At 60.5% G+C, this 26,982-nt stretch overlaps 1 protein-coding gene across 5 annotated transcripts in view; it reads right to left on the minus strand.

Moving 5' to 3' along the window:
* ARVCF (ARVCF delta catenin family member) overlaps window positions 1-26,982 on the minus strand; it is a 57,517-nt gene that overhangs the window by 864 nt on the left and 29,671 nt on the right. The window contains exons 3-19 of one of the 5 annotated variants that reach the window (XM_081037914.1): window positions 19,845-20,072; window positions 11,411-11,569; window positions 10,694-11,220; window positions 9,154-9,653; window positions 8,335-8,518; window positions 7,372-7,489; window positions 6,768-6,939; window positions 6,133-6,150; window positions 5,013-5,084; window positions 3,456-3,583; window positions 2,962-3,112; window positions 2,512-2,710; window positions 2,319-2,430; window positions 2,124-2,214; window positions 1,723-1,776; window positions 1,131-1,216; window positions 440-559 (exon numbers count right to left, since the gene is read on the minus strand). In XM_081037914.1, the coding sequence (XP_080894040.1) occupies window positions 452-559; window positions 1,131-1,216; window positions 1,723-1,776; window positions 2,124-2,214; window positions 2,319-2,430; window positions 2,512-2,710; window positions 2,962-3,112; window positions 3,456-3,583; window positions 5,013-5,084; window positions 6,133-6,150; window positions 6,768-6,939; window positions 7,372-7,489; window positions 8,335-8,518; window positions 9,154-9,653; window positions 10,694-11,220; window positions 11,411-11,569; window positions 19,845-20,054 (2,889 nt within the window). In that variant the 5' untranslated portion in view covers window positions 20,055-20,072 and the 3' untranslated portion in view covers window positions 440-451. Of the gene's footprint in view, window positions 1-439; window positions 560-1,130; window positions 1,217-1,722; window positions 1,777-2,123; window positions 2,215-2,318; window positions 2,431-2,511; window positions 2,711-2,961; window positions 3,113-3,455; window positions 3,584-5,012; window positions 5,085-6,132; window positions 6,151-6,767; window positions 6,940-7,371; window positions 7,490-8,334; window positions 8,519-9,153; window positions 9,654-10,693; window positions 11,221-11,410; window positions 11,570-16,827; window positions 16,953-19,844; window positions 20,073-26,982 lie in introns of those variants that run through there. The other 4 variants (XM_081037916.1, XM_081037915.1, XM_081037917.1 and 1 more) reach the window with 4 other exon arrangements.

Genomic DNA, 26,982 nt, shown 5'->3' on the forward strand with positions numbered 1-26,982 from the left:
GAGGGAGAGGGGAAGGCTGAGCAGCATGGCCTAGGGGGGCTGCCTCCACAGACTAGGTACATGAAGGTGTACAAAGACAGCTGCTGTGGATGGTGTGGGTCAACAGGGCCTCAGGACCAGGGGCAATTCCAACTTGCAGGTCCTCAGGGTCCATATGCTTGGGATATTTGAAGGTGTGGGGGAACCATCCCTGCTCTCGTTTCATCTCCTCCGAGCCCTGATGGCCCAGGACAGGGCTGCAGGCCCAGGGAGGCCCCTCCCTCTCACACCTTGGCCTGTCCTTCCCTAAGGTGGGCATTTGGGCAGGCTGGCCCCGAGGTAGGGGTCCCATCAGGGAGCACACAGGGAAAGCAGAGCATGCAGCCACCACAGATTCATGAGAAGCCCCTGCCCAAAGGACAGAAAACAGTTGGACGAACAACCAGAGGAGAGAACGTACCAGGCATGCAAGCTAGACCCAGGAGTCAACGGGCTGAGGCTTAGTGTCCCCCACGGCGTCCACCAGCCTGACTGCGGGCCGGCTGGGCCCTGGAGGAGGAACCTTCCTGCTGGGGTCGGGCTGTAGCAGACAGGCATGGGCAGGAAGGCAGGAGGGCGTTAGGGGCAGAACAGAGCAGGTTAGTCAGAGCTGACAGTGGGGGCTGGCCTGGTCAGAAGGGCAGGGCCGATGCTGGTGCTCGGAGGGGAGTGCTGAGGGGACGGGGAGCCCAGCTAGTGTGGCTCGCACAGAAGCAGAATGACTCATGGATGCACGGAGGCCTGTGCCCAAAGCCAGTGGGTTGGCACAGAGCAGGTGGCAGGTGCTGCCCTGGAGACAGGACCATTGTGGGACCTCGCTCACGCACACACATGCAGAGAAGGGTCCAGACACACTTGCTCAGACTCCCCTGGCCCTGTGCACTGTGCTGGTCAGCGCCCTCTGTCACTTGCCCCTTTTCTCCAATAGATGCTCAGCTTTGAACCAGCTGCACCCACAAACTGACTCTAACATGAACTTTCTGACAAGGAGGGCCACTCCCCACCCCAGGGAGGCCCCAAGACCCAGACCAAACTCAGCATCTTGCCTGGGCCCCTCTCCAGGCAACCCCTAGTCCTGCCACCTCTCTGGGCACCTACCCACAGCCACTCACTTTCAACAGTTCCTTCTCACAGGTCTCCCCTATGGATGCACTGCCTCGAGCCCTCCGTTCCCTTCGGTCCACTGTGGAGTATCCATCTGTGGGGTGGGGGCACGAGGGGAATTCTGAGGGGCAGGGACCACTGAGCAGATCCTCCCTCAGTGCAGACAGGGGGCTTCCGGGACAGGGTGCTCCTGGAGAGGGCCCCCACCTGCCCTCCCCAGCACCATCCTGGAGGCCAGGCACAGGTTCTCATAGCCCCTCCCCCCCAGTTCTCACCAGCCCTAGCGTCATGTGGTTCAGGCCTTGAAGCCACTCATTTGCTCCCCACTGGCAGCTCAGGATCCTACAGCATCTCAGCTGGCAGACCAGATACCCTAGCCGGGCACTGACCTCTCCCTGGCGGCCTTGCTCCTTACTCCCTGAGCACCTCTAAACCAAATCTTTTTTAACCAGAACCTCTTGGGAAACCCTTCCCAGCACCTTCTCTCTCCCTCTCTCTCTCTCTCTTCCTCCCTCCCTCCCTCCCTCCCTCAGCAAAACCACCTGGCCCATCTCAGACTCCCCCGCCACAGGAAACAAGCAGCCCTGCACCTGCATTCACCTGGGCCAAGAGCCTCCATGGGGATCACATCCCGGCTGCTCGGCTTCTCACCATCTGCAAGGCACAAGCAAGCAGCTGGCTGGTTGCAAGCAGTGGGGAGGGGGATGGGGGGGACCAGGGCAGATAAACTCATGGCCTCGGAGACCCTTTGTCACTAACATCTTTGTATCCCTCTGCTGAGCCACTGCCCACTGGCAAAGACCCGCCCCAACTTGGATACAGAAGCTGTAGGAGACTGCAATCAGCGAAGGGGACCACCCTGGAGCCATTTTCCTGTAAGAACGCCTGCCTCCCTCCTCTACCCCTTACCTGCCTCGTCCCCATCAATGCACCCAGGTGGAGGAGCCACTCTTGAACCTCAGGGATGGGTCCCATGCCCCCCAACCCCATCCCTTACTCACCAAGGCTCTTGTCCACCAGTGGCAGCGTGCTGTCATCGAAGCCTCCAGGACTCAGTGTTCCCTTGGGCCCCTTGGCATTAGCAGCAGCGGACTGGAGGAGGGCAGGGCACAAAACACACAGGGACAGGGGTCAGAGGTGGTCCAGCAGGAGACCCAGCCTGGCAAAGTGAGAGAGAAAGGCTGCGCAGGCCGCACCTGGAAGCGCGCCTTGGTCCAACCATCCTTCTGCAGGGCACCACGCAGCTCCTTGTAGCTCCACACTGTCTGCAGCACGTGGGACGCGGCCTTCTCCTCGCGCACCGATTGGCTGCGGCCAGGCCCAGGGTGGGGTCAGTTTCTGGCCGGCTCCCAGCCACCCGGGCCCGCCCCCGGGCCCGCCCACACGCACCTGGAGGCACCCAGGGCCACCAGAGCCGGCACACCGCGGGCCTGCAGTAGCGAGCGCGCGTTGTCCAAACTGTCGGACACGATCTCGTGGATGGTGTTGAGCACCGCAACCACCGTGTCCTCCTCCAGACGGGCCCCGGGTCGTGCTGGGGCCTGAGCGTTGCGCACGTTGCGCACTAGCTCCGCCATGGCGTAGCTCCCTGAGAGGCGGGGTCGGGTGTTAGGACCCGCATCTGCCCGCCCCTGCAGGGAGGATTGGGATTCAGGGGAGGGAAACGCGCAAGGAAACGGTGCACTGGGGGCTACGCTTCAGACAGGTTCAGGGAGACCGGAGCTCCTGCAGCGGCGACCGAGCGACGGGGTGGGCCGGACCCCTGAACCACCCGTACCCAAGCCCTCCAAGGCCGCCCACCCGGCTCACATCCCGGCTCGGCCCCACCTGCGTCCTCACCGATGAGGTCCTTGTTGCGCCGGTCCAGCGAGAGGTTGCGCAGGGCGATGGCGACTGCACGTACCACCTTGTCAGTCTCGGACTGCAGCAGCTCCACTAGAACCGGCAGACCGCGCTCCTTGCGCACGGTGGCGCGAATGTACGTAGCCCACTGTGGCGGTGTTGGCGGAGGAGGCAGAGTGCGCTCAGCACGCAGCGTCACACCGCACACGGATACTCTCCCACCTGAGCCCTGACCACTCCCTGCAGCAGGGTTGTCCTTCTGACGAAGCTCTACCCCAGCAGCTCAACTCCACCTCCAAGAGAAGCTCCCCTCCACCCACCCACCACCGGGGGCGCACTGCTTGCAGCCCTTGTGTCTTAAACCTCCCAGACGGTGGGGAGGCGCAGTGTCCCCTCCCCGCCCCCCAGTATAGGCAAAGGCGGGGGCAGGCACCAACAGGAACGCCTGGGATTCCCTCTCTGTCTCCTCCCTGCCAGACGTGGCCTCTCACCATCCAGTTGCCAGCGCTGAGGTTCTGTAGGGCGCCGGCAGCAGCCTCCAGGGTGTTGAAGTTGCGGCTCTCCGTGAGCAAGGAGAGGTAGAGACGGACCACTTCAGGCTGGTACAGCAACTCAAAGCCTGTGCACACAACAGCCGCAACCCACAGTCACCCAGACCTCCTTCCATCACCCCTTTCCTCCCCTCTCATCCCAGGGCAAGGGTGAGCTGGGGCCCAGGGATGAGTGTGGTGCAGTCAGGGAATGTTTAACATCAATGTTATGGCCACCCAAGAGGAAAAGCATTCCCACTTCACAGAGAAACACAGACTCCATAAGGAGGTAAAGGGTTTGGGCGAGGCTGTCTTTCCTTCACCCTGCTGCCAAAGAAATGGGATTAGACCTGCCTGGCAACTGGAGCATCCAGGAGGCCTTGGGTGGGGAAAAAGGCAGCAATCGGGGTTGCTCCCCTCACAACAGGAACTCCCCTTCCCACTGCTAACTGGGGCCTTGTAACCAGGGCCACTCCCCTAGCAACAGGATTCAAACTCCCTGGCAATAGGGTCCACCCTCCTGGGTAGCTAACAGAGGCTGTGCAACTGGGAGATGGGGCCTAGCAACAAGACCCACTTTCCCTAACAAGGCCAGCTCTCTCCCAGGCGTAACAGAGGCTGTGTTACCAGGGTCATTCCCCTAGCAACATGGCCCACCCTCCATGAGCCCCAGACCTGGCAGCACTTGGCAACCATGTTTCAGAGATGAAGGGCAGAGCAGGCTTCCAAGACTGCTGTCCGCATACTAGGGCTTCTACCTGTTCCTGGACATTATCTCCCTGTCCCCTGTCCTCCCGCCCCATGTCACCACCGCCTCCCAGTCCTTATGTCCCATGATCCCTCCACTTCAACCTGGCAGGGCTTCCTGTTCTCCAAACACGCTGCCCCCTGGTGTTGGCCCAGGCCGGTTCCTTATCCTGTGATGCTCCCCAGACCTCCTGTGGCTGGTCCTTTCCGCCCTGCTTGGTGGCACCTGGGCTGGCAGGGTGGACTGTGGCCTAGGGCTCACCAGGTGGGACGTCTCACTCAGGCTGCATTCCCATTACACAGAACAGTGCCAGCACACATTAGGTCTTCAACAGACACAGGGGACGTGGAGGTCAGACCACTGTCCTGCATGAGTCAGGGTGATCTGGCCCAGCCTCCTTACTGGATCTGATTGCATCCTCCTGGCTCCCAAACCCCTCAGAGTAAACCCAAGCCCCTCAGCTGACACTGGAGGCCCAGCCAGCCAGTCCTTGCCCTTCACTGAGGGCCTCACTCCAAGTGGGACAAGTGGGACAGTGACCCAGCAAGTGCCTGGCCTGTCACCCCATCCTGCCCAAAATGACCTATGGCACTGATCCTGATTCTATACCCTCCACAGGGGCCCAGGAACAGAGAGTCCTCCAGGGAACCCCACAACCATGGGCCCCAGTTTTCTTATCGGATCCCCAAGGTCCTTTAAGGCCTTCTTGGTGGCACAAAGCTTCACTACCTAGACAGGCCTGAGCCTGGACTCCACCTCCACCCACTCACCCTTGGCAGCCTCAGTTCTCTTGGGCAGGTCCAGTGTGTCAAAGTTCCTGTCCATTTCACCATCTTTCTTCCCTGGAACAGAAGAGCAGCAGGAGGTGAGGCAAACCCTGTGGTGGGCAGGTGTGTGTCAGGAGAGCTGGACACAGCACTTTCCTGCCCAGGGCTCAAAAAGCACCCCCATGTCCAAGACAAGGCACCACGAGGCCCGGGGAGCAGAGGCATTCTGAGTTCAGGCCAGCAGACTGGTCCAGGGGAGGGCATTGGTGGCAGTGGGGCCCAGCCCTGGAGACGTCCCAGCCCTGCCGAGCAACCAGGACTCATCTCCCATCAGGTGCTAGGAGCTGCATTGCAGACCTGCCCAATGGCCTCCTTGTGGCTGCCAAATGTGTGAACTGAGGGATCCAGGAGCCTGGCTGGGTGGCAGGTAGCTGCAGACAGGGAAGCCGAGGTCTGACAGGCACAGGACATGTGTCTGGTTGTAAGAGGCAGGGCTAGGGCCGAGTCCCACCCATGGAGGAACTTGCCTGTGTGGGGCCTGGACCCTACACCAGGCTGTTAGCCAGGAGAGACCCACACTCACAGGCCAAGCCCCTGCAGCAGTACCACCTAACACCTATCAGCCTCAACCTGCACACCTCTGTGTGTCACCACCTCAGATGAGGGAGTTTCTCCTCCTCTTGAAGGCAGCAGGGCTAAGTTTAGATGCTCTGGGGCCCTTACCCTGCCTGATCTCCTGCGGCCTCTGTGTGGTCTCTGTCTGAGCCACACGTGGCCCCATTCCATCAGAGGGGCAGACTGCTCCCTGGCACCCCTGGAGATGGACACCCCAAGGCCCTGCCCGTCTTAGCTTTGCCCCAGCTCCAGGGCCAGCCCTGCCTGAGGAGCAAACTCTGAGGTTACAGAGGGACAGCCCCTTGTCCTCCAAACCAGTCCAAGATATATTCCTGTCGTTGTCATGGAGATGGCTGCACAGAGAAGGGACTGGGGATGGGGCAGGGCCCTGAGGCTGGAAGGCCCTGCAGTTGTCATGGAGACCACTGCCTGAGCAATTGAGAAGGGGTGGCTCCCTGGTGCCTATTGTACACACCAGGGCTGGACAGCAGGACAGACAGGGACTCACCTTGATGGAACCACTCCTCTAGGCAGCCGGAGGAAGCACAGGAAAGAGGAGATGAGCCTGAGCGGCAGCACCCCCCACACCCTCCCAGGAGGCCTCAACTTCCCACTGCACACCCTGGGTTGAGCAGATAGGACAAGGAATCTCATCCCATCACTTCTGAGGGCCGAGTGCCCACAAGTGGGACAGGGATCAGAAAAGGCCCACACGAGTGAGGCAGGTGCAGTAAGTGCAGGCTCGACCTGGCAGTTGCTGGGTGGGGAATGTTGGAATCCGCACCCTGGAGGTCAGGGTGTTGTGCGGGCAGGGTGCAGTGCTGCCCTCAGGGCTTCTCAGTCTCGGTGCTCCACCAATGCGGGACGCAGCACTGCCGTCAGTGCTTTCCACACTTGGGTCCACAGAACCCTTCCTGGAGCTGAGGGACTGGATCCAGGCCTGGGTGGAAACCACCACATGGGTTCCCTCCTGCCCTCCCCTGGGGGCCCCACTGCAAATGGACCCAGGCAGGGCCTGTCAGCTGGGCACCCCAGGATGGGGTACCTTCCTTGGCCCCCTGCTGCCCTGCCTGCCTTGGGTATGGAGAGCCTTCCGCCCAGGGAGCAGGGAGAAGTGGTCCTAAAGCGGTCCCCCAGTCCCACCTTTGGCCTTCTTGCCACCGAAGCAGCCAGCATCGTCCCGCCTCCGGCGCTGGGCGCCTGCAGCAGCGCCGGGGGGCCCAGGCTCGCCCTCCTGGTACCTGTCAGCCCCAGGCACCTCCCTGTGCACGTGGTAGGATAGGTTCCGCATGATGCACACACAGTTTTCCACCGACTGTGGGGAGAGGAGAGCTGGTGGGGCACGGCCGGGGGGTGCAGGGAATGCTGACCCCCTCAGAGAAGACTGCACAGCCAGAGTGTAGCAAGAAGACTGGGGGTGTAGATATGGAAGCCTGAGCTAGGGGACCCACATAGGCGAGAAGCCTCAGGGAGGGGCCATGGGAGGAAAAGGGTGAGACCTCTACTGCATGGAGGACCTTGCCTGGGGCTTTGTGGCAGGCCTGTTTCACAGTATGGCCACTATAAGGTGACCCACGCTGCCCCAGATATGCGTGCCTGTTCCCCTCTGCCTCCCAGACAGTTCAAGCCCCTGGGCCCCGTTCCTGGTTTGCCTCCACAACCCTCTGTAGGAGGCTGTGAGACTAAGAGACTGGCCATCCTGGGACTTGCTGAGACTGCCCTGTCTGCCCCCCCACCCCCCACCCACCTTGTTGTCTGTGTCCTTCCTGCCCACTGCTGACTGCAAGGCGTGTAAGAGTGCGTCCACCAGCCCTTCACACTCCCGGAGTCGCCGCCGGGCCTCTGCACCATCCGAGCTCACGTTCCTGGGTGGCCAAGAGCAAGCACCATGACCCCCGGCTCCAATGGGAACTCCCCTGGCCCCTGCCTGGCCCTGGGATCTTGTCTTCATCTGTAAAATGGGCCCTGACGCTGCCCTGTTGGGGCTATTGGCAGATGATACCATCCTGGAGCAGTGAAGGTGGGGCAGGGGTGCTCTGATGGCTGAGACCCTGAGGAAGGGGGGAGGGCATTTCCTGACTCCCAGCTGAACTGGAAAGGAATAGAGGTAGGTCCAGAGGCTTGAATTGGTACACGGGAAATTGTGGGCTCCCCGTGCCCCAGTGGAAGCTCTGGGCTCTGCTTTTTCTGAGGTCAGAACCCTGTAAGGCCATGGGGCGGTGTCTTGTTGGACAGTCAGGAGCATGGGGACTAAGGACTGCCTGTGGAGTCTCTGCTGGGCCTCCTGAGGTCGGGGGGGAGCAGAGGTCATAAAGAGGTGGGATGAGGCCCCCAAGGCATACTGGAGATGAAGGTCCTGGCTCCCCAACTCCTGGTTGTCACAGTGATAGGAGAGTGAGTGAAAGCTGGGCCGGGCTGCAGCCATGGGTACCACACAACAGGGTGGCAGACCTTGTTCAGAGACAGCCGTTGGGGGTGAGTACAGCCCCATCAGGTCTCATTCACAGGACTCGGGCAGGAATTGTGACATGGCTCTGAAACCCTAAGACTTAGGCAACTAGTTGTATTCCACATTATCTGAGATACAAGGACATGGCTATCTCCAGGACAGCTGTTTGCACGTAGGCTCTGGTGCCTGGCTCCCGCCTCCTTGACCAAGAATAGCCCTGGGAGACCGCTCGGGGGTGCCCAAGCCCAGCCCCGCCCCCACCTCAAGCAGCCTGATGTGTTCTTGAAGACAGTAGTCCACTCGGCGTCCCGCGGCTTGGAGTCCTCATTGGGCTCTCGCTCCCAGCCCGAGTGGGGCACAATGACCTCGTGGGTCAGTGTCTGTAGGCCATGGTCAATGATCACCATCTTCAGGGGCTCGTAGGATGACAGGTTCCAGAGTGTGCCTGCAGGGCACCATCGACCAGCCAGTGCTGACCACAGGCACTGCCTCCCTACCTCCCATGTGACCCTGCTTAGGACCTGACCCACCCTCCAGCATATCCCAGCTCAGACCAGAAGTGACAAAAGCCGTGAGAGGTCTTGGGCATCCAGTAGTGGCGCAAAGCTCGGGAGGAACCAAGAGGGGCTGGGACACAGAGCAAGGGCTGGCAGGAAGCCTGGGGCTGGACACTGCAGGTGCTATCTCTTTTCCACCCCTTCCCAACCACATGGGTGGGTGGGACTACCACTCCTGGGACCATAGGGCCACAGTGAGAGGTGGTCATGTGACCCTGCCTGGCCACTGAGGTCCCACAAGGCACAATCCCCACCACTGCCCTATTAGGGGTGGGACCAGGGAGGCTGGACTCAGAGTTGTCATCATGGGGCCAGGTGAGCAGGGGGTTCTCCCTAAGGAGCCCAGTGCCAGGGCCACCAGTGGCAACAAAGTCCAGAAGATGAGATTGAGGACCTTTCACAGCGTCTGAGCCTGAGGCCTGCCCCCAGTAGCTGGGACTCCTGACTAAATGGGGTGCTTCCCCTGGCCAAGCCTTGCTCTCGTCTCTTCCTGGAAGATGCAGGGCAGCCAGGTGCCACTCACCCGTGACGAGCTCTCGGACCTCGTTGTCCCGGGCGGCCCGCAGGAGACGCACCAGGGCGGGCACGCCACCACAGTCCCGAATGGCGGCCTTGTTGTCAGTGTCTCGACCATAGGAGAGATTGCGCAGTGCCCCACAGGCCCTGCGTCGAACCTCCGCCCTTGGATGGTCCAGCAGAGCCACGAGTAGCGGAAGCCCCCGCAGCTGCCGTACACGCCGCTTGACACCCTCATTCTCAAAGCACAGGTGCTGCAGGTAGGCAGCCGCATTAGCCTTCACAGGGTCCACGGGGTGCCGCAACATGGCCAGTACCTCAGGCAGCTCGGGGTCCCGCCAGCGAGGCTCCTTGCGGGCGCTGTCAACCGAGGGTGAGCGCCGCACCACCCGGTCCAGGCTGCCCAGGCTGCCCCGTTCTGGCTGGGCCAGGGGTGCTGTCGTGGCTGGGAAAGGGGGCCGCTCCTCCATCAGCTCACCACCATCAGCTGCCACATCCTCATAGGCCCTGTGTGGGTGAGCAGGGCACGTGAACGTCTTCTCAGGGGCTACTGGCCCTGCCCCTGAGCTGCCCCATCACACTTTCTCCAGGGACTGTGAACCTACAGAGGGTGGGGCTGGGCCTACAGCATTGGTACTTGGCCCCACAGACTACGTGGGTGCTGAGAGTCACACCCAAGCCCAGCAACAACTGCTCAGAACCAATGACAGAGCCAAAGCCTAGCCAATGGTCATCAGAGCTTGCATCCCTCCCAGACGGGAGCTCACTCACTCCCATCATCACGCAGTATCTGCTGATTCTGAGCTAAACGCGTTTCTACGAAACATCTGTCCATGACTGGGGGGGTCCCACCTTCCCATGAGGCCCATCTCTGGCTGGTGCCAGGATATGGGGGGAGGAGGTGATCATCCTCCCTGCACATGGTCATCCTGGCAGGGCCATGTGAGGGGCATTCAGACCACCAGTCCCCCAGGGCATAAGATGTCCTTGTAGGTTGTCACCATTAAACCCACTTCCCAGGGGACAGGGTGAGGCTAAGAGGGATCAGGTGTCTCGCCCACGGTCATGCAGCATAACCCAGACTCAGGCTGTGGTCACGTTCCCACTCTATAGACAGAGAAACTGAGAGCAGAGGGGACAGAACCAGAGGCAACACTAGGAAGGGCCAGGGGATCTGGGTTCTGGTTGCTACTATGCATGGGGGAAATGGAGGCCAGGGGAGAGGCTGGGGCCGTAAGCTCAGAGAAACAGCTGGAGCCTCTTGGGTTCATGTCTTCCGGGTCATCTGCCTAGAGCAGCGGCAGCGAGTGTTGAGCACTGTCCCCAGCTTCTTTCATGCCCCAGATTGGCAGGGAGGGTGCCCAGTACAACTTCCACTATCCCAGAAGCTGCCCTTGCTGCTGTTGTTGGGAAAAGTGGAGGCCAATTCAAATCGACATGCGTGTGACTAACTTAGCCCCGGCAGCTAGACTACCTGTGGGGTGCGCTGTGGTGGGGGAGTGGAAGGCAAACGCTCTGGAGAAGGTGGCAGGGCACAGGGTGCTCACCTAGTGCGAAGGCCCCGCCCACAGTCAGGCCTCCTCCTCGTGGCCGTGCCATAGTCAGGCTCCAGCTCCGGACCACCCCCGTCATCAGCAGCCAGGCTGCGTGTGTCGTCCTCCAGGCCGTACGGCTCTGCCTGGAAACGCTCGGGCTGGGAGCGACTGGCCGGTGGCACAGGCTCACGGCCGTCAGGGAAGGCCTCACGGCGGCCAGGCAATGTGAAGCAGCCATCGCCGGGACTTGGGCCAAGGGGGCCACCACGTGGGGGTCGCACACCCAACCCACGGGACAGGCTGCCATAGCTGGGGACATCACGGGGCTCGGGGCTGTCAGGAAAGCCTCCCCCACTGTTGAGGTAGGTGCGGGAGAGCGTGGCCACCGGGCCGCCCCCACGCAGCAGGAAGTGCCGGTCCAGGGGGCCATCAGCGAAGGGCCCTAGCGGGGGGCCACCATCCAGGAGGGGGAGGCCATCTGGGCCCATGGGCACCTGGCGCACTGTTCGTGTAGTCACCGTCTTGACCATCTTGGTGACCTGGTGAGTAAGTGGGTAGCCGATGGGCTGGGCAGCCTGAGAAACCTGGACACAACCCGGCAGAGCCAGAGTGGCCTCGGTCTTCCACCCGAATGAACTGTGCCAGGGGGGCTTAGCCATGCGCCCACTCTACAGATGGGACAACTGTGGCTGCACAGCCCACCTGCCCACCACCTGGGCCCGGCCGTACCTTGGTCTCTGTACGCCGTGTAGTGCCATCTTCGGATGTAACAATGGACACATGGGAGGTGGGTGTGCCAGGGTCCTCCTCCACCGTCACTGTCTCCTCCAGCACCTCAGGTGCCTCCGGCATCGTGGCCAGGGAGACCTGGCTACCGGGGCTCTGCTCCTGGCAAGGGGGCAGTGGGTGGGTGTTAGTGGGAGAGCCGAGTGCTCACCCACCCTGGAGTGAACATGCTCCTACTGGCCTGGGTGCCAGGAATGCCTTCGTCCCTGCCCCCGGAACCTGCCGCCCTAGGGCCTGTCTCAGCCCCAGCTGGTGAGTCCAGCAACATGTTCCTGCCTCTGGGCTGATCCTGCCCTGTTGCCCCATCCCAAAGAGGGCCCCAGGGGCTGGCCCTCCATCCCAGGCCCTCCTGGGGCTGAGCTGGTAAATAAAATTAAGTCCCGGACCCCAGTGAGGCAGTCTTGGGCAGCGCTGTCTGAGCTGTAAGGCCCGAGTGCCGCAGGAAGACCAAGCAGGCGAGGTGGGAGGCGCGGGGTGCTCTCTTACCATCGCTTTCCACCCCTGGCTGCGCCCTCCAGGTGTCCCGGGCCTCTCCCTGCCCCATCCCAGAAACCTGGAGTGCAAAGGCCTTGGAGTGGCAGTTTCAGTACTGCTCCCCGACTTCCTGTGACTACATGCAGGCTCCTGCTGTCCCCAAGGCCAGCTAGATGCCCTAGCAGTACAGAAATACCCAGCTTCCAGAATGCCCTATGTACTCAGAGCACCAAAATACCCTTACTCCTTCCGGCCCACACACTCTTATGGTATTGAGTGGGTAAGGCCTGTCCCTGCCTCACTCGGTGCCCCCCCACCAAAACCCTGGGTGGCATGTCAGCCCAGAGAGAATGGGTTCAGGTCAAAGAGGCCTGGCTTGTCGCTGACAACACCGGAGACCCCTCGCTGGGCACCCTCCCCCATGTCTTCCCAACCTCAGCCTTCAGCTCCTGGATACTTGCCTCATTCTCAACCTGTGCTCCCCACCTCGCCCCCGCCATCATCCCTATAGGGGATGACCATGGTGGAATTCCAGCGATGACAGCTCTGGATAGGGGCCCTTCTAAGGCCCACATGCTTATGGGCCAGACTTGCCAGGGGAGAAACTGAGGCTCAAATGCGACAGGTCAGCCCACAGCAGAGCTCTACCAGACCCCTGCTGTACTGAGTGTCACAAGGACTGAGAGTCTACTCCTGGGCTTCTGACTAGATGGGTCCCCCACACGGCGCCAGTGTCCCAGAATCAGCATCTGGCCAGGATGGATAGAAGCTGAAACCCAAGCTGTGGGGATCAGGCAGTGAGGAGCACATTCCTGGACAGCCAGGGCTGGGTCAGCAGGAGGACAGGCTTTGCTCTGAAGCCCAGGCCCCATGCCTTGCAGGACGGTCCCTTGCCTGGGCCCCAGTCCCCTGAGGCCTGCACAGACACAGAGCTGTAGCCCAGGGAAGGCCAGCAGCTCCCACCCGCATCTGCCTGGAGTCATGGCCCTACTCTGCTCTTGTCTCTGGTCCTCGGAAGTTTGCAGTACAAGGTGGCCAGAGCTGCCTCAGGGCCTGCCTCCCGAGGTCCTCAGCATATGACATCTCCCCAGGTTGGGGTCCTGTCCTGAAGAAATGCTTGATCCTCCCAACTGCTCATAATGTTGAGGTTCTGGGCCCCTGCAACCTCTTCCGGGGCCCAGGGAGGGGCCTGCACCAACATGTGAAGACAGGTGCACCCCCAGGGCTCTGGTGACACAGAAAAGAAACCATAGAAGGCACACTGCCACTCCCCCCAAGCAAGGGACAACACGTGATTTCATAAAAGGGAAACTAAGGCCTGACAGAGGGGAGAAGATCTACCCAGAACTTCACAAACTGCTAACGGGGGAATTTCAAGCATCCATACAGACGGCAGTTTTGCAAAGCCTTTCAGCCACACCTCACCCCTCATGGGCCACAGCCTTGGCTGTCACCTTCTCAGTCTTTGGATGCAGGTGGAGTGCCTGTTAGAGACCTGGCCAGGAAGGAAGAGCACTGTTCCCTGGGAAAGAGAAGTAAACTGAGGTCCAGAGTGGGGACACACTGGTGAGCTGCCAGGCCGGGTGGTCTGGGCTCTTCTCCAAGGGCACTGGGGAGCCAGGATAGTTCTGAAGCAGGAGAAGGTGCTGGAACAGCCTGTCACTGCTGGGACCTCAAGCTGTCCCATCTGTATTTGGCAACTGCAGGAGCAGATGTGTAGCAGGCACTGAGCTCTGCTGGATCCTGGGGCGGCCAGGTATGGAGTAGCCTCAGGAGTCACCCTTGCGGCTGCAAGTGCAGGGGCGGGAGGAGGAGGAAGATTCACATTAGTGGACTGGGACCTTGCCCAGGACACGGCCAGTGGGGTATGGCCCCTGAGTAGGTTTGCATGCATTTGCATTAACACTCAGAGAAAAGCCCCTACTCTCTGGCTGGGGGGGGGGTCAAGGGAATACTTCTCAGACCCCAATGCTTGTTTTTCTCACTCTGGCATGCAGCGAGGGTCTGACAGTGCAGAATCAGGAGAATGAGGGGACGGGGTGTCCAGGAAAGCCAGGTACCCCCAACAAGGCCTGGCAACCCTGCAGCATCACTCACCAACACCCAGCCGGGGCAGCCCAGCAGTGGGATTCCAAGGCACCAAGATCCCCCGCTGGCAAATGACCTCAGGGAGCTAAAAATGGGCGATGACTTCACCCAGGCAGGCAGGCAAGCAGGCAGGAGAGTGAGTCAGCCAGTGATCATGGGAAGGCCTGGCCCCCATTACAAACGCCTGGGCACATACATGCAGACAGGGACCTGAGCAGACACGTGCATGTACATGGTCCCTCTGACAGGGACACATGTGTGCATGCGTACCCAGCCTGGCCCACAGGCCTGAGCATATCCATCTCTGTGCTCTCCTAACAGCACCCAACGCACAGTGCCCATCGCTCCCAGAGGCACTTGCTCATGTGCACACATCCCTATCACCTCCCTGCCCTCTACCGTGGGTCCAGACTCCCTCAACCAACACCCAGGTGTCCACCATGGGGGTCTCAGAGCTGGCAGCAGATGGGGGAGCCAAGGCCTAGGGGAGGGAAAGGCCCTAGGTCAACCCTTGGCTTGAGCCTCTGCAACATCTTCAGGGTGGGGATGTGGGATCACGGGCTGCTGACCAGCACACAGTCGGCACCCAACAGAGGTGGCTGGGTCATCTGCCCTAGAGGCCTTGCTCTAGGGCCCCATGTCCACCTACCCAGACTGGCCCACTCTCAAGAACTCCTGGTCCTGCAGCCCTAGGTCCTCCCCGACGCCCCAGACATGGGCACCAACCTGGACACATCACCCACAGCGTTCCCCCACTTCCCAAATCCTGCCAAGTCCTGTCAACTCTCGTCACCCCTTCCCTGACCCTGGCTCATCCTTATTGCTCTCATTGGGACCACTGCCCAGCCTCCCATCACCCCAGGGCCCAAATCCATCCCATGATATTCCCATCGATCGTCCACCTGGTCCATGGCCCATGGGATTGGCCCAAAGAGAGGCTGCTGGCTAGGCCTGAAGTTTCCTATGAACTCCTTCGAACTTATGGGAGGGGCCTGGCCCAGGACTCAGAGCGGGGCTGGAGTGGCCAGTACGCCAGACATGTGGATCTAACCATTCAACACTGCTTTCAAGAGGCAGTCCCCAGAGGCACAGAGCTGAGCACAGCAAGAGGGCCCTGGGCCCCGTCACACACCCAGGGCTCAGCTTCTTCGTATGGAAACAGGAAGGACCCAGGTATAAAAGCTGCCAGGCAGCTGGAATAATGTCAGACCACCTTTGTGGCCAGATGTGGGACAATGCATAGTGGGGCTGCCATCTGGGCAAAAGCCCACAATAGCCTCTGGGGTATATGTGGCAGAGAGAGTGGACAGAGGAAACAAACCAAGTCATAATGGGGGTGGCAGGCTGGACTGGGGTCCCGGAGTCATAGATCGACCTGCGCTGCCCGCACTTGGCAGATGAGCACCCAAGGCCTGTATCATGAAGAACAAACCTCAGGGCAGAAGCTCCACCCTGTCCAAGGCCCCACTGGCAAAGATAGGGGAAGGGTTAAGGGGAGACCCCACATCTGGCTCCTATAACCCCAGGGCCAGCCCCCCAGAGGGCACAAGATGGCTGCTGGTGGATGAAGGAATGGAGAGGTGGAAGAGTGACAGCCCACTCCCACCAGCAAGGCCATCCCAGATAGAGTCAAGGACAAGCCAGGCTGGCATCTCCCATCAGGGGAAGCAAGCTCTTGGGCACCAGACACCCTCTCCCTTGGTGCCCGTGGCCTCTGCCCAGCCCTGGCACTGGAGCTCACCCCTCCACAGCTGCAGTCCACCTGCCAGGGCACCGCATCACACTGAGTGGCTGAGAGGCCAAGAGGCAGTGGGTACACAGCAGACTGGGGAAGCAGCTTGTGGGGGACAGAGAGCAGAGCTGGCTGTCACCCACCTCAACTTACCTAAGCCCAGCCCACATCCATCAGCCACACTGGCCCAAATCCCTCCAACTCCCCCAATGACCCCTCCCTCTCTGGTGTAGTCAGTGGCCAGACCCTGGGGGCCACACCACGGATGCGCAGCAGGCAGAGACCCGGCTGTCCTGTCGGAGGAGGCAGGTGTACGGAAGACCTACCTCGCAGCACAAGGGGTGCGAGGCGGTTGCTCAGCCTGTTTCCGAGCCTGTAACAGGCCCCCGCCCCCTCTGGGCAAGAGTGCAGGCTGCCCACATGCCACCCCCCCACCCCGGTACTGGAAGGCGGACTGCCCGGGATTTCCTCGGAGACCCCCTCCCCTCCCCCGCCTCCGCACGTGGGCAGGGCCGTCCTCCACCCCTCCCCTCACGTGCACTGCCGCGGCAGACAGGGCTTCCATTAAAGCTCCTTCGCAGGTCCCCAGAGTCGGAACCCGCGCTGGGGCTTTGGAGGTGAGGGGAGGCCCAGCGAGCCCCGGGACCGGGAGGCCTAGCCGGGCTTACCCTCTCCTGACTCGGACTCCCTCCTGCACAAAGGGGGCTGCTCCGGAAAGTCCTCGCCTCCCGCCCCTGTCGCTGGCACCTGTCCTGGGCTCTGGCCGGGGGGTGCGCCCACCGGGTCCCGCCCCGCTCCCGGCGCAGGGTTGCACCGCCCGGGGCCCCCACGCCCGGCTCCAAGAGACCCCCGCGGCCCCGCCCCGGGCACAGCCCCTGGCAGCGCGCTCTCTCCGCCGCCCCGCCCGGCCCGGGCCCTACGCGCCGGCCGGGAGCACAGACAATAGCCGCCTCCGGTCCGCGGCTCCGCGAAACAAAAGCGGGTCCTCCCCGGAAGGCCAGCTCCCCGCCCTTCGCCGCTGGCCCCGGGACGGGACCCACTCGCCCGGGACCAAGTTCTCTCCAACCTGTCTGAGTTCGGCCGGCATCGGGCCGGCTCGGAGGGCGCGGGCCGGAGTGGGCGGCGGCGGGTGCTGGACCTGGCTAGGCTCGGTCGCCTCGGCCGCTCAGGCTGGGGCTCCGCGGACTAGCTCCCCGCGGGGGCGGATCTGGCGGCTCAAGAAGAGCAGCCAATCGGGCGGGGCCGCGCCCAGGCGGGGCGGGGCGGGGGCCGGTGGGCGGGGCGGGGCGTAGCGCTGCAGCCAGGGTTGGCCGGGGTCGCCCAGACTTCCCCTGCTGCTGGTCTGGGCTCCTTCTCTTTAACCCCTCCTTCCGCGGGGGTGACATTTTTCCCGCCGAGTGACTTTATCCGAGTCCCAATTCCCGGTTCTCGGTTTGCCCCCAATAAAAGAGTTCCCTGCCCCTGTACAGTTGGAGAAACAGTTCTGGCAGTGCAGAAGCCATTGCGGTCATGGACAGAGTGCGAGACCACCCTAATGCCACAAGCTGTTCATCTTAGTTACAACTCAGTTTCCCCTTGCTGTGAAATGGGGGCCCGATGCGACAGTAGTTACCTCAATGACAGCGCGGCAAGGTCTCTCAGATCCATCCTGCCTCAGGCCCTTACTCACCCCGCCCCAGCCTCCACCACCACCCCCCCACCATCCGGCAAGACCTCCCAAGTAAGTGTCCCCACAGAGCTCAACTGGGACCTGGCAAACAGACCTGCACTGCCCCACTTTGTCTTGGGTTTTCTCTAGCAAGACACAAAGGTCCCTCCACCCTCTGAGGAGTGTCATAGCAGATCAAAGGGAGGGGGGACTGTTGGGTGACCCTGGGCGAACTCTTGTGAGGCCAGCTGGCCTCAGACTCTCTCTTTTCCATGCCTTTGATCTACTGGGAAGTGGTGGTATAGGTATTCAGAGTGGCCAGTTAAGCAGGGCTTCTCCTACCAGGCTGTACGCCCCCACTCTCAGCAGCCTGGTGTGAAGGTACAGCCACACCCTGGGGAGGGAAGGTACAGCCACACCTAGGCTCTGCTGTAGGGAAACAGACAAGGGAAGGGCTGGACTGGGCCACCTCTTGGGTCATACCCCACAAACACAAGCCAATGGCTCTTGCATCATGAACAAGGTAACTAGGCTCTGAGATGAACAGAGCTGGGGCCAGCCCAGGGAGGTTCAAGGGGTTGGGCCAGAGAGAAGGGCCTGAGCCCGGCCTCCTGCCTCCTACCTGTTTCTCCACAGACCCCACTCAGAAAACTGAGCCACTCTGGGGCCACTTTTCTTCCACAACATGCCACGTACATAGGCCATGCAGCCAGCATCCTCAAGCACTCTGGGTGTCCACTGCATGTCCCTCTGGGCCTCAGTTTACCACCTGCACAGGGGTGTTGCCCTGACCACTGGCCTCTTGTATCTTCTATCCATGGCAGCTCTAGGTGGAGCCCTCTGGGGCAGAAGCAGGAGGACTGGACCACTGCCCTAAGAGAACGTGGCCTGGATGCTTACATTTGGGTCGTTTCTGTCTTCTCCCAAATTCTCCAGCTGCTGGTGCCCCGGCCTGAGCCTCTCCAGTTCAACCAGATGTGGCCCCAACTCCCCCAACGTTCTTAATCAGCCCTGCCAGTCCAGTCACCACTCTGGGAACACACACTGTCTCCCAACTCAGCCCGAGAAAACCATCTCCTCCTAAGAGACAGAAAAGCGAGGGCAGGCTAGGAAGGCCTTGGGTGGGGAGCGGCGGGGGTGGAAAGGGGTGGTGGCCTAAGGTCTTCCTTCCACAGCCCTCAGGAGGCCAGAGCAGCTTCAGGCCATGGGAACATCTTCCCTTGGGAGTATCGACACTTGGCGGTGCCCTCTGGACTGGAGGTCCGAGCCCTTTCCGGCCGGGAGGGCTGGATAAGAGTGCCTGGCGCCTGAGGGGTGACCTCGGGTAACTGGCTGCTGTTGTCCCCATGTGGCCCAGCCTGGCTGTTCTGTCCCACCTCAAGTTCGGGGGTACAAGCCTCACCTTTGGAGGGCTCAGCAGGACCAGAGAAAGGAAGGCATGCATGTGCTGGGGGACACACCAGGAAGATCTGCAGCTGCCCAATTTAGGAGAGCAACACTGCTGCCCTGCCCAGGGAGTGGAGCCAGGAGGGCCCTCTAGGGTCACTGTGAGGAGCCTAGGGGACTCAGCAGGCCTCCTCCCCCAAACCTCTGAGCCTAGTGGTGAGGACATGCCACAGTGGGATGGACCCCTATCCAGGGGCCTTCCTCCCCGGCCCCCCAGCTCTTGGGATGGCTCCCCCCTGCCTGTCTCCTACCCTGTGCCTCAGTCAATAACAGGAACTTTCAAAATAATCATGCCAAACTCCAGGCTTCCCGCATTTTCTCATCCTGTTCTTACCACCCCTTGAGTCAGGTGCTTTTGTCTCTCCTCTGCAGGTTAGGCACTGGGGGCACTGTGGGTGGTGAGAGAAGTCCAGACCGTCTGACTCCTGAGGACGCACCCTGACTTTAGAATTCTCAGGGCTCGGCCACTGAGCAGACAGGACTCCACACCTCCTGGGGCTTTGCAGGGACCTGAGACCAGTCTGAGGGCAATAGCCAGTGGGGAAACTGAGCTCCCAGGTCACCCTCTGAGCTGCAGACAGATCCCCGGGCCTTATTTCAGCGTTCCCCTGGGGCTGACCCACTGAAGGGGGTATGCTATGAAGAACACCACGACACGGAGACTCCAGGGCTGGCAAAACCCTCAGTGTCGCCATGCTGACCATTTAGCTGCCCAGAACACACCCTGCCTAGCTGCCTAGACCCTGGGGGCCCACTCAAGTGAAGGGTGCTGTTTTGAGAGTCAGGCTGTGTCCTGCCTATTCATCAGGTGGTGACCAGCACACCCAAATGGGACTTCTAGCCCCTTGGGAATCCCACTTTCCTCCCCTCCCCAGAGGCCCCAGGAGGTCTTGCAATAAGCCAATGCATGCTGGCTTATGGCCCACCAGGGCCCCTTGACTGTTTTCCCACTTGGCTGTTTTATCCTTCCTGAGTCTCTGGGCTGTTACCTGCAAGACCAGCTGCTGCCAGGCCATTGGCAGGGGCTGCCCACTGCCCACATCACCACTGCCCACACCAGGCTGCTGGGCACGCTCCAGCTGCAGGGCAACATGGCGCCGCTCCTGCTCCAGCGCCCGTGTCAGCCGCTGGAAGCGGGCCTCCTGCTCCTTCACCGAGGCCAAGATGCTGGCAGCCGAGTGCACGTTGCAGTCCTCCATGACCAGGACGCCTGCTGGCTGCAGGCAAAGCAGAGCAAGGTCAGGGTGGGGCCAGGGTGGAGGCCTGGGAGAGGCCATCGTAGTCCCCTTGCCTGCCCCACTCACAAATCGTACGACTCACTCCCAGACTGGAGCATTCAGCTCTCCAGAGAGAAGCTGCATTGATTAAATTCTAAATTAAAAGCCATTAATCTGAGGCTGGCCAGAAGCAGCTGGCTCCCTCCCTATGGAGTGTGGGGCTCTGACCCTGTTCCTCTGCTTCATGGCAGGCCCAGCAGAACCACGGACTATGGGCATCCCAGAGCCCGCTGAGAAGGGAAGGGCCAGAAGAGGTGGTATGACAAGCTCTCAGATCTCCCAGGCCCTCTGCTGCCCACAGCACATGCCAGCTCACCCCAATCTCATGGGGCGAGCCCAGGCCCATCTCACTGAAAAGAACACTGAGGCCCAGAGAGGTGGGGGACCCATCTGTAGCTAGAGCTACACAGCGGATGTGGCAGAGACAGTTCTCCAGCGGGTTGGGAAGAAGGTGCTGCTCCAGAGCAAGCAGGTGCCCGGGACACATAGGCAGGCACAGGGGTGACACAGACCTATAGACCCGTGGTCTGGCCTCCACTCACAGCCACGCTGGCTAGAATGAAGGTGGTGTCTACCTTCATGGCAGAGTGAAAACCGAGTACAGCCTGGTTGCGATTCTGTGCCTGGACTTGGCTCATGTGCCTGATGTCAGATCCAGAGAGAGGTTGAGGGCAGGGGCCCGGGCTTCCCAGGCCCAGTGTGCCGGGAGGGTCAGGCCTGCCTGGGCCCCAGTCCAGCGCTGCCCCTGAAGGCTCCAAAGTAGTGGGTGGGGGCGGTGGGGGCTTGGCAGTTGTAATGACGAGCCAGCGCTTTTCCTCACCGCTTGCTCCCTGGCTGCCCAGTGTGTGTTTTTCATGGGCAAAAAGCGGCAGGGGGAATATGCAGAGCTCAGACCCAGCCACATGGCAGCAGGTAGGGTGCAGGCCATGCGGCGACACTGCAGGGTGCTTGGTGTACAGCACGGTGCCCAGTGCTGCTTGGGGCTTCCTTCCGGCCCAGTCCACACCAGCCTGCTGAGCTTAGTGACAGCACAATGGCCAGCTCCCTTGAAAGGCCAGCTCTGCAGGGTGGAGCCAGCAGCAAGGACAGAGCCCAGGAAGAAGGGTCCATGCTGGGCTTGGCCACGGTATCGACTGGACCAGGGACTCTGTCAAGGGGCATTGTTGCACCTCGAAGTGAAAGGACACTGCAGAGTCCAGTCCAGTGCTACAACTGGGGAAACCGAGGCTCAAAGAGCACAAGCGGCCAGTGGAGCTCCCAGAAGCTGCTTTTAATTTCCCTAGCACCTGTCACAAAGTAAAATTGTCACTGTGATCTAGAGGAGGGGCAGTGAGGTCAGCACAGCCAAAAGAACGAACTGAATTCCTGCTGGGAGAGGTCGTGGCGGCCACCGGCGGTGGGGCGTGTTCGGTGGGCGAGATGCAGACCAGGTCCTCTGGTCAGCAGGGGATAAGGGACAAACAGCACAGCATACACACAGCCATGGGTATGCAGCCCCCTGTGCACGGGTCCCGGACACACCTGCATGCGGTGGCCACGAGGCCTTGTGCACAGATGGACTAAACCTGGTTGCCCGAGGTGCAGTACTGGGGCCTTCATCCCTGGAGGGCAGCACATGGGGGCTGGGGGTCGGGAGCAGGTCAGTCTTCAGTGAGCCTTGCTTGTAGCAGGGTAGTCTCAACTGAGCCTCATGGCCCTGGGTGCACAGCGGAGAGCTGGGTCACACATGTGAGGGGAGGTGGCAAGCAGGACCCATGGGGCAGCTGTTGCCCTCGTGGCCAGGAGGCAACTTTTCTTCCTCCTTGTGCAGAGACATGGGTTCCTGACTGATCTCAGCCTTCCCCTCCCCCCTACCAGCAGAACGAGGCCTGCACTGCAGACCTTGGGGACAGCAGGTGAGGGGGCAGCCTTCGCCTCCAGAATCCCTGCCCTGGGCTCTCCAGCATGCTCCAGCTCTGGGGTCCAAGGAGCCCCCTTCAGGGGGCCCACTCACTCTGGCTGAGAGCTGGCCAGGGATCCCGAATTCTGAGGCTATAATGAGAAGATAGCGAAAGCCCAGACTGACCTTTTCATTGCCCAGTTCTCTCAGCTGCAGCTAAATGACTGTGTGTATCCTGGGCGACATCCCCTAATGCCAGCCAGCTTGGGGGCAGAGTGCCCCACAGCTGATCCGGGTGCTGGACCCATGCCCTTTGCTCCAGCTGGAGGGTGTACCCTGGCTGGGTGGGGGCACCGAAACTTGCAGGCTGCAGCCTTGTCACCCTGGGGTGCAGGGGGGTCAAGCTGCTGGCTGAGGGCATCTAGGAAGCAGGGAAGACCCAGGCCCACTCTTGTGACAAGGCATCTTCTCCAGATCCCAGGTGCACAGGAGCACACGTGGGCTCAGGTGCCCCAGGCCAGCACCCCAGATGGCAGCTTTTCTGATGGTACGTCAAAATGCTGTATTTCTATGAAAACGGTAAATCTGTGATGACATGGAAGGCAAAATGTGCATGAACTTTTCAGATCGACCATGAGACTTCAAAGACACTTTCACCAGCTGGGACTTGGGTGGGGGCCCCGATCCTGGGTAGAGGTGGGCACCAGACTCACTCCTGTGACCTGGAAGGGTAGAAGTGCTGCACTGTAGGACATCGGCTAACCTTCACTCTCCTCCCTGGCTTACGCCATCACAGCCTCCATTCACCTGCAAAGGGTCCTGTGCTGCCTACAAGGCAGACCCCTCACAACCCCCACCCAGACCCTAGCCACCGCTTCATGAGTCCTTGGCAGAGGCAGCTCCTTACCACACATGCCCACTTTCTCACAGAGATGATTTAGCAAGAAGACAGGAACAAGCATGCTGTCCAGAGAGTCTTGCCTGTCTCTGGACAGGAGTGGAGGTGGTCAACCTGGGGAAAGCCTGTCCAGGCCTGGGCACCCCAGGAGTGACCCCAGGTAGATGGATTGGTGAGTGGATAAGGAGATGGAAGGACAGAAGTCTGGATGGAAGGGGAAATGAAGGAGTGAACAGATGTGCAGATTGCTAGACAAGTAGTTGGTTGTGTGAGAGGATGCTCGTAGATGGGTGGGTGATAGTTGGACGTGTAAGCAATGCATGAGTGGATAAAAGGACTGCGGGAGCAATGGGAGGCTGACTGGAGGAATAAGTGAATGGATAGTTGGGCAGATGAATGGCTGGGCGGGTGGGCAAGAACCAGGCTCTGAAACCCTGCTGGGAGGAGGGAGCCCTGCCCTGCAGCCCTCCAGGGCACAACTATGGTCAACACGCTCCATGAAAAAAGTGAAGGCACCATTAAGAGGAACTAGGGGAAGACACTGTTCCCTCCCCGAAACCCAAGCCCACATTTGATGTCTTCCTGCTGACCCAGACATTCCTCCTTACAGGGAGTCCAGCCAAACCCTGCTCCAGAAAACCAAACTATGGGGCTTGAGTCCAATCTGGGTTCAGGAATTAGAGGAATTTCCTAAGGGTCAGGCCAGCAGTGGGAGGCAGGCAAAAGGCCTGGACTCCAGTCCTGACGCCTCACTGGCCACCGGTCAGCACACTGCCCCCGTCCCCAGCGAGGGGAGAGAGCGGACTGGTCACTAGTGGAATCTCCATCCACCCCCACACTCCCACCTGTCTAGATGGGGAGGAAGTGGGCCCAGCAGGAGCAAAAGAGCAGAACCCAGGTCCCGTGGCACCAAAGCCCACTTTGCCTAGGAGGGCATCTTGTCCCCGTCTTGGCACTACCAGCATGGAGATTTGCTCCCTGCACCTCTGGCCAGGCCTTGTGGGGGCCCATCTTTACCCTGTCATCCCCCTGTGGTCAGATGCTGCCCGCAGCCACGGGGATAGCTTCTGGCCAACCCACAGACTCACACTGTGCCAAGGCTGAGGACGGACAGAGCAGGAGGCCCGGGGTCTGGGGGTCACACAGGGCACAGTGCTTGTACGTCTGTCTGTGCCAGACAGGACCACAGTCAGTCAGTGCAGGGCCTGGGGGGCCTGGGTGGGATGATGCTGGTCCCAACCTTAAAGCACTAGAAGAAACTGCCAAGGAAAGACAGATGGGCTCAACTTTGCAAGAATGAAACATTTTTGTACATTCAAAAACAAGTGCCATGTATTATGGTTATAGTTTTTTGTTTTGTGTTTTTTTCTAAAGCAACACCATTTAGAGCAGTACATGCGAGCGTTTGACACAAACGATGGGCAATGACTTTATTTCTAGATTGTGACTGTGTATTTGTAATTTTGCATAATAGAAAGTAGGAGAAAAAAGACATAAAGACAACCAAAAGTCAATCAACACATTGGATCAAGTCTTTGCAGCATCTAGCAGTAAAAGTGATATCCTCCATCTATAAGGTGCTCTTATAAATCAATAGGAAAACCCAAAACCCCAACTCAAAGTGGGCAAATGTCATGAGCAAGGCATGTGGCCAGAGAGACAAGATGCAAAGCAATGAGTGTGGAAACAGTCGTGTGTGCACACAAGCAGGGAAAACAGACTGGAAGGAATGCATCTCAGGTTGCAGTGGCTCCCAGCCCTCGGGCTGCTCTCCTGCTATAATCAGATCATAAGAAAGAGACGGCAAAGACGATGCCCACCCCAGCTGGCTGCCATGTGAGTGACGTGGCTGAAGACCTCAGCTCTCCAGGGGCCTGTGTGGTGCCACCCGCCGCCCAAGGGAAGCAGCAGGATTTTTAGGGAGCTGGGAGAGCCTTAATTGCATTTAGCCTGGAAAGTAGACTTCCCCCGCAGAAGAGGTGCCCTCACAGCATTGTGAGGGCGGGGGTGGACAGACAGCCCCTCAGTGACCCCCTTCTGCCCCCCGGCTGTCCACGTAGACCCCCAGCAGTACACATGCCATGATCACATGGAGGACGATTCCTACATGCAGGGAGAACAGTCGGGGGGGATTCTTCCCAACAGGTTCTTGCCCTACGCTAATGGGATGACCTGTGTCACGCACTGGTCAGCCCCAGGGCAAGGGGGTCACTGGGCAGGTAGTCCAGGAGGACCCAGGGCTGTGGGGGGCTGATACAGGAAGCTCAGCGTCAGGTCAAGGCCAGGAGATTTCTGGGGGCCGGGGGAACCTTAGAGAGCCTGGGGCCCAGGGCCGGGGCTAGGGAGTGGCTGAGTGACTGCAGGTTAAATGTGGTAGTGACAGGCAGCGCTCGGTGGGAGGCCCTAGCCACAGGGAGCCATTGCCGGAAGCCACTAAAAGGTCTCAGCCTGAGATTCCCAGTGGGGCCTGCCTGTGCTCCCTGTGCCAACTATGGTGCCCCTCAAATCTCCTTGGTTCCCTGGGCCCCACCTCTCTGTGAGGACTCGTGGGATGGAGATGGACAGCAGTCCCTCTGGTCTCAGGCTGGGAGTCAGGGCAGCTCCCTCACTGCCCCTCCTGCACCTGACCTAGATTGCAGCTGTAGTTGCAATGCAGTCTGAGGGTTATGTCCTGCAGACTCCAAATGTGGGTATGAGCAGCTGCAGGTGGGTAGGACCCATCTTCTCTGCGATACTTGCAACAGCCAGCCCAGGGGCACCCCTAGGGCCTGAGGACCCAGGGTTGGGGCCCCACGGGGCTCCAGGCAGGGAGCGCTGGCAGTCACAGTCCTCTCCACCCGCACCGGCAGCCCCTCCCCTCTAGCCCCAACCATGAAAAAGCCTGAGCGGTGATGGGTGAAGCCCCAAGATGCCCCACTGTATGGGGTTGGTGGGCCTGCTGCCTCCATCACCTCCCCCACCAGGCACCGACCCTGCAAGGTACCCTGTGTGGCTCCCCCAATCCCTCCGAGTCTAACTCACCCCCATCTTCATCTTAGGAAGAACAGAACAACCATGGAGGGGCAGTTATGAGGGCCCAGGCTCAGAGCCCCATCCTACCGAACTCGGGGGTGAGCACAGGAATCTGAGGCTTACAGCCAATCTGGGACCAAACCCAGATAGAGCCGACAGCAACCAGGGCCTGGGAAGCCAGCCCCTACCGAGGGGCCGAGGGATCCCTGAGATGCCTGATGGCTCCTCCAAGGTACAGCTGGGGCAGCTGTCTAGCCAAGCTGAGGGCCACAGCTGGACAGTGCAGCCATCACCCCCTTGGCCTGTGCACACCAGTGCCCTCTGCCTGGAATGCCCTTTTCCCCCTAAACACGGTGGACCCCCTTCTTCCCAGGCTCCCTCTGTAACCATGGCAATGCCCAGGCTTCTCCTGGAGGGACAGAGCCTCTTTGTGGTGGTACAAAGCCCCTTTGAGGGGCGATGGTGATATAGCCCTTGGGAGCCTGTGGCCAATAAGCCTCTGGTGGGGGGGGAGACAGAGCCACCCCCACCCCCACAGGTTACAGAGCCAAGGAAGCTGGGGCAGGAGTCTTAGGGTTAGGGGCTAGGATTCCCCTAGAGCCACCTGCCCATGAAGGTGTCCCTGGGACCAGCCCCGTGGCCCTGAGGACTGGTTATCTGCTGGGGGCTGGGGAACTTGCCACGGTCTTCCCCATTGTTCTGACAAGAAGGGCACTCTGCCTAGATAAATGGAGAAAGGCATAGGGAGCGAGGAAACTCCCACCTAATTGGTAACCCAGCATGGGACCCAGTGGGAACCAGGCACCGGAAGTCTGGGGGAGGGGGCGGCAGGGCCCCGAGGTTCAGATGGAGGGAGATCTGAGACTAGGGCTGCTGAAGGAGCTGTGCCATGACTTCTTGCCCACCCAGCTCACTGTCTCTTGATTCTCTGGCCTGGCTTCCCCTGCTGTAGCCAACCCCCCAACTCCAACCCCCTGCCCTGCCTGCCCTGGGGAGAATGTGGCCAGGCTTGGACAAAAGGAAACTTTACTGTGGCCTGGACATGGGACGCTGAGGGCAAT

The sequence above is a fragment of the Rhinolophus hipposideros genome, assembly GCF_964194185.1.
Source record: "Rhinolophus hipposideros genome assembly, chromosome: 24".
Lineage (NCBI taxonomy): Eukaryota > Metazoa > Chordata > Mammalia > Chiroptera > Rhinolophidae > Rhinolophus > Rhinolophus hipposideros.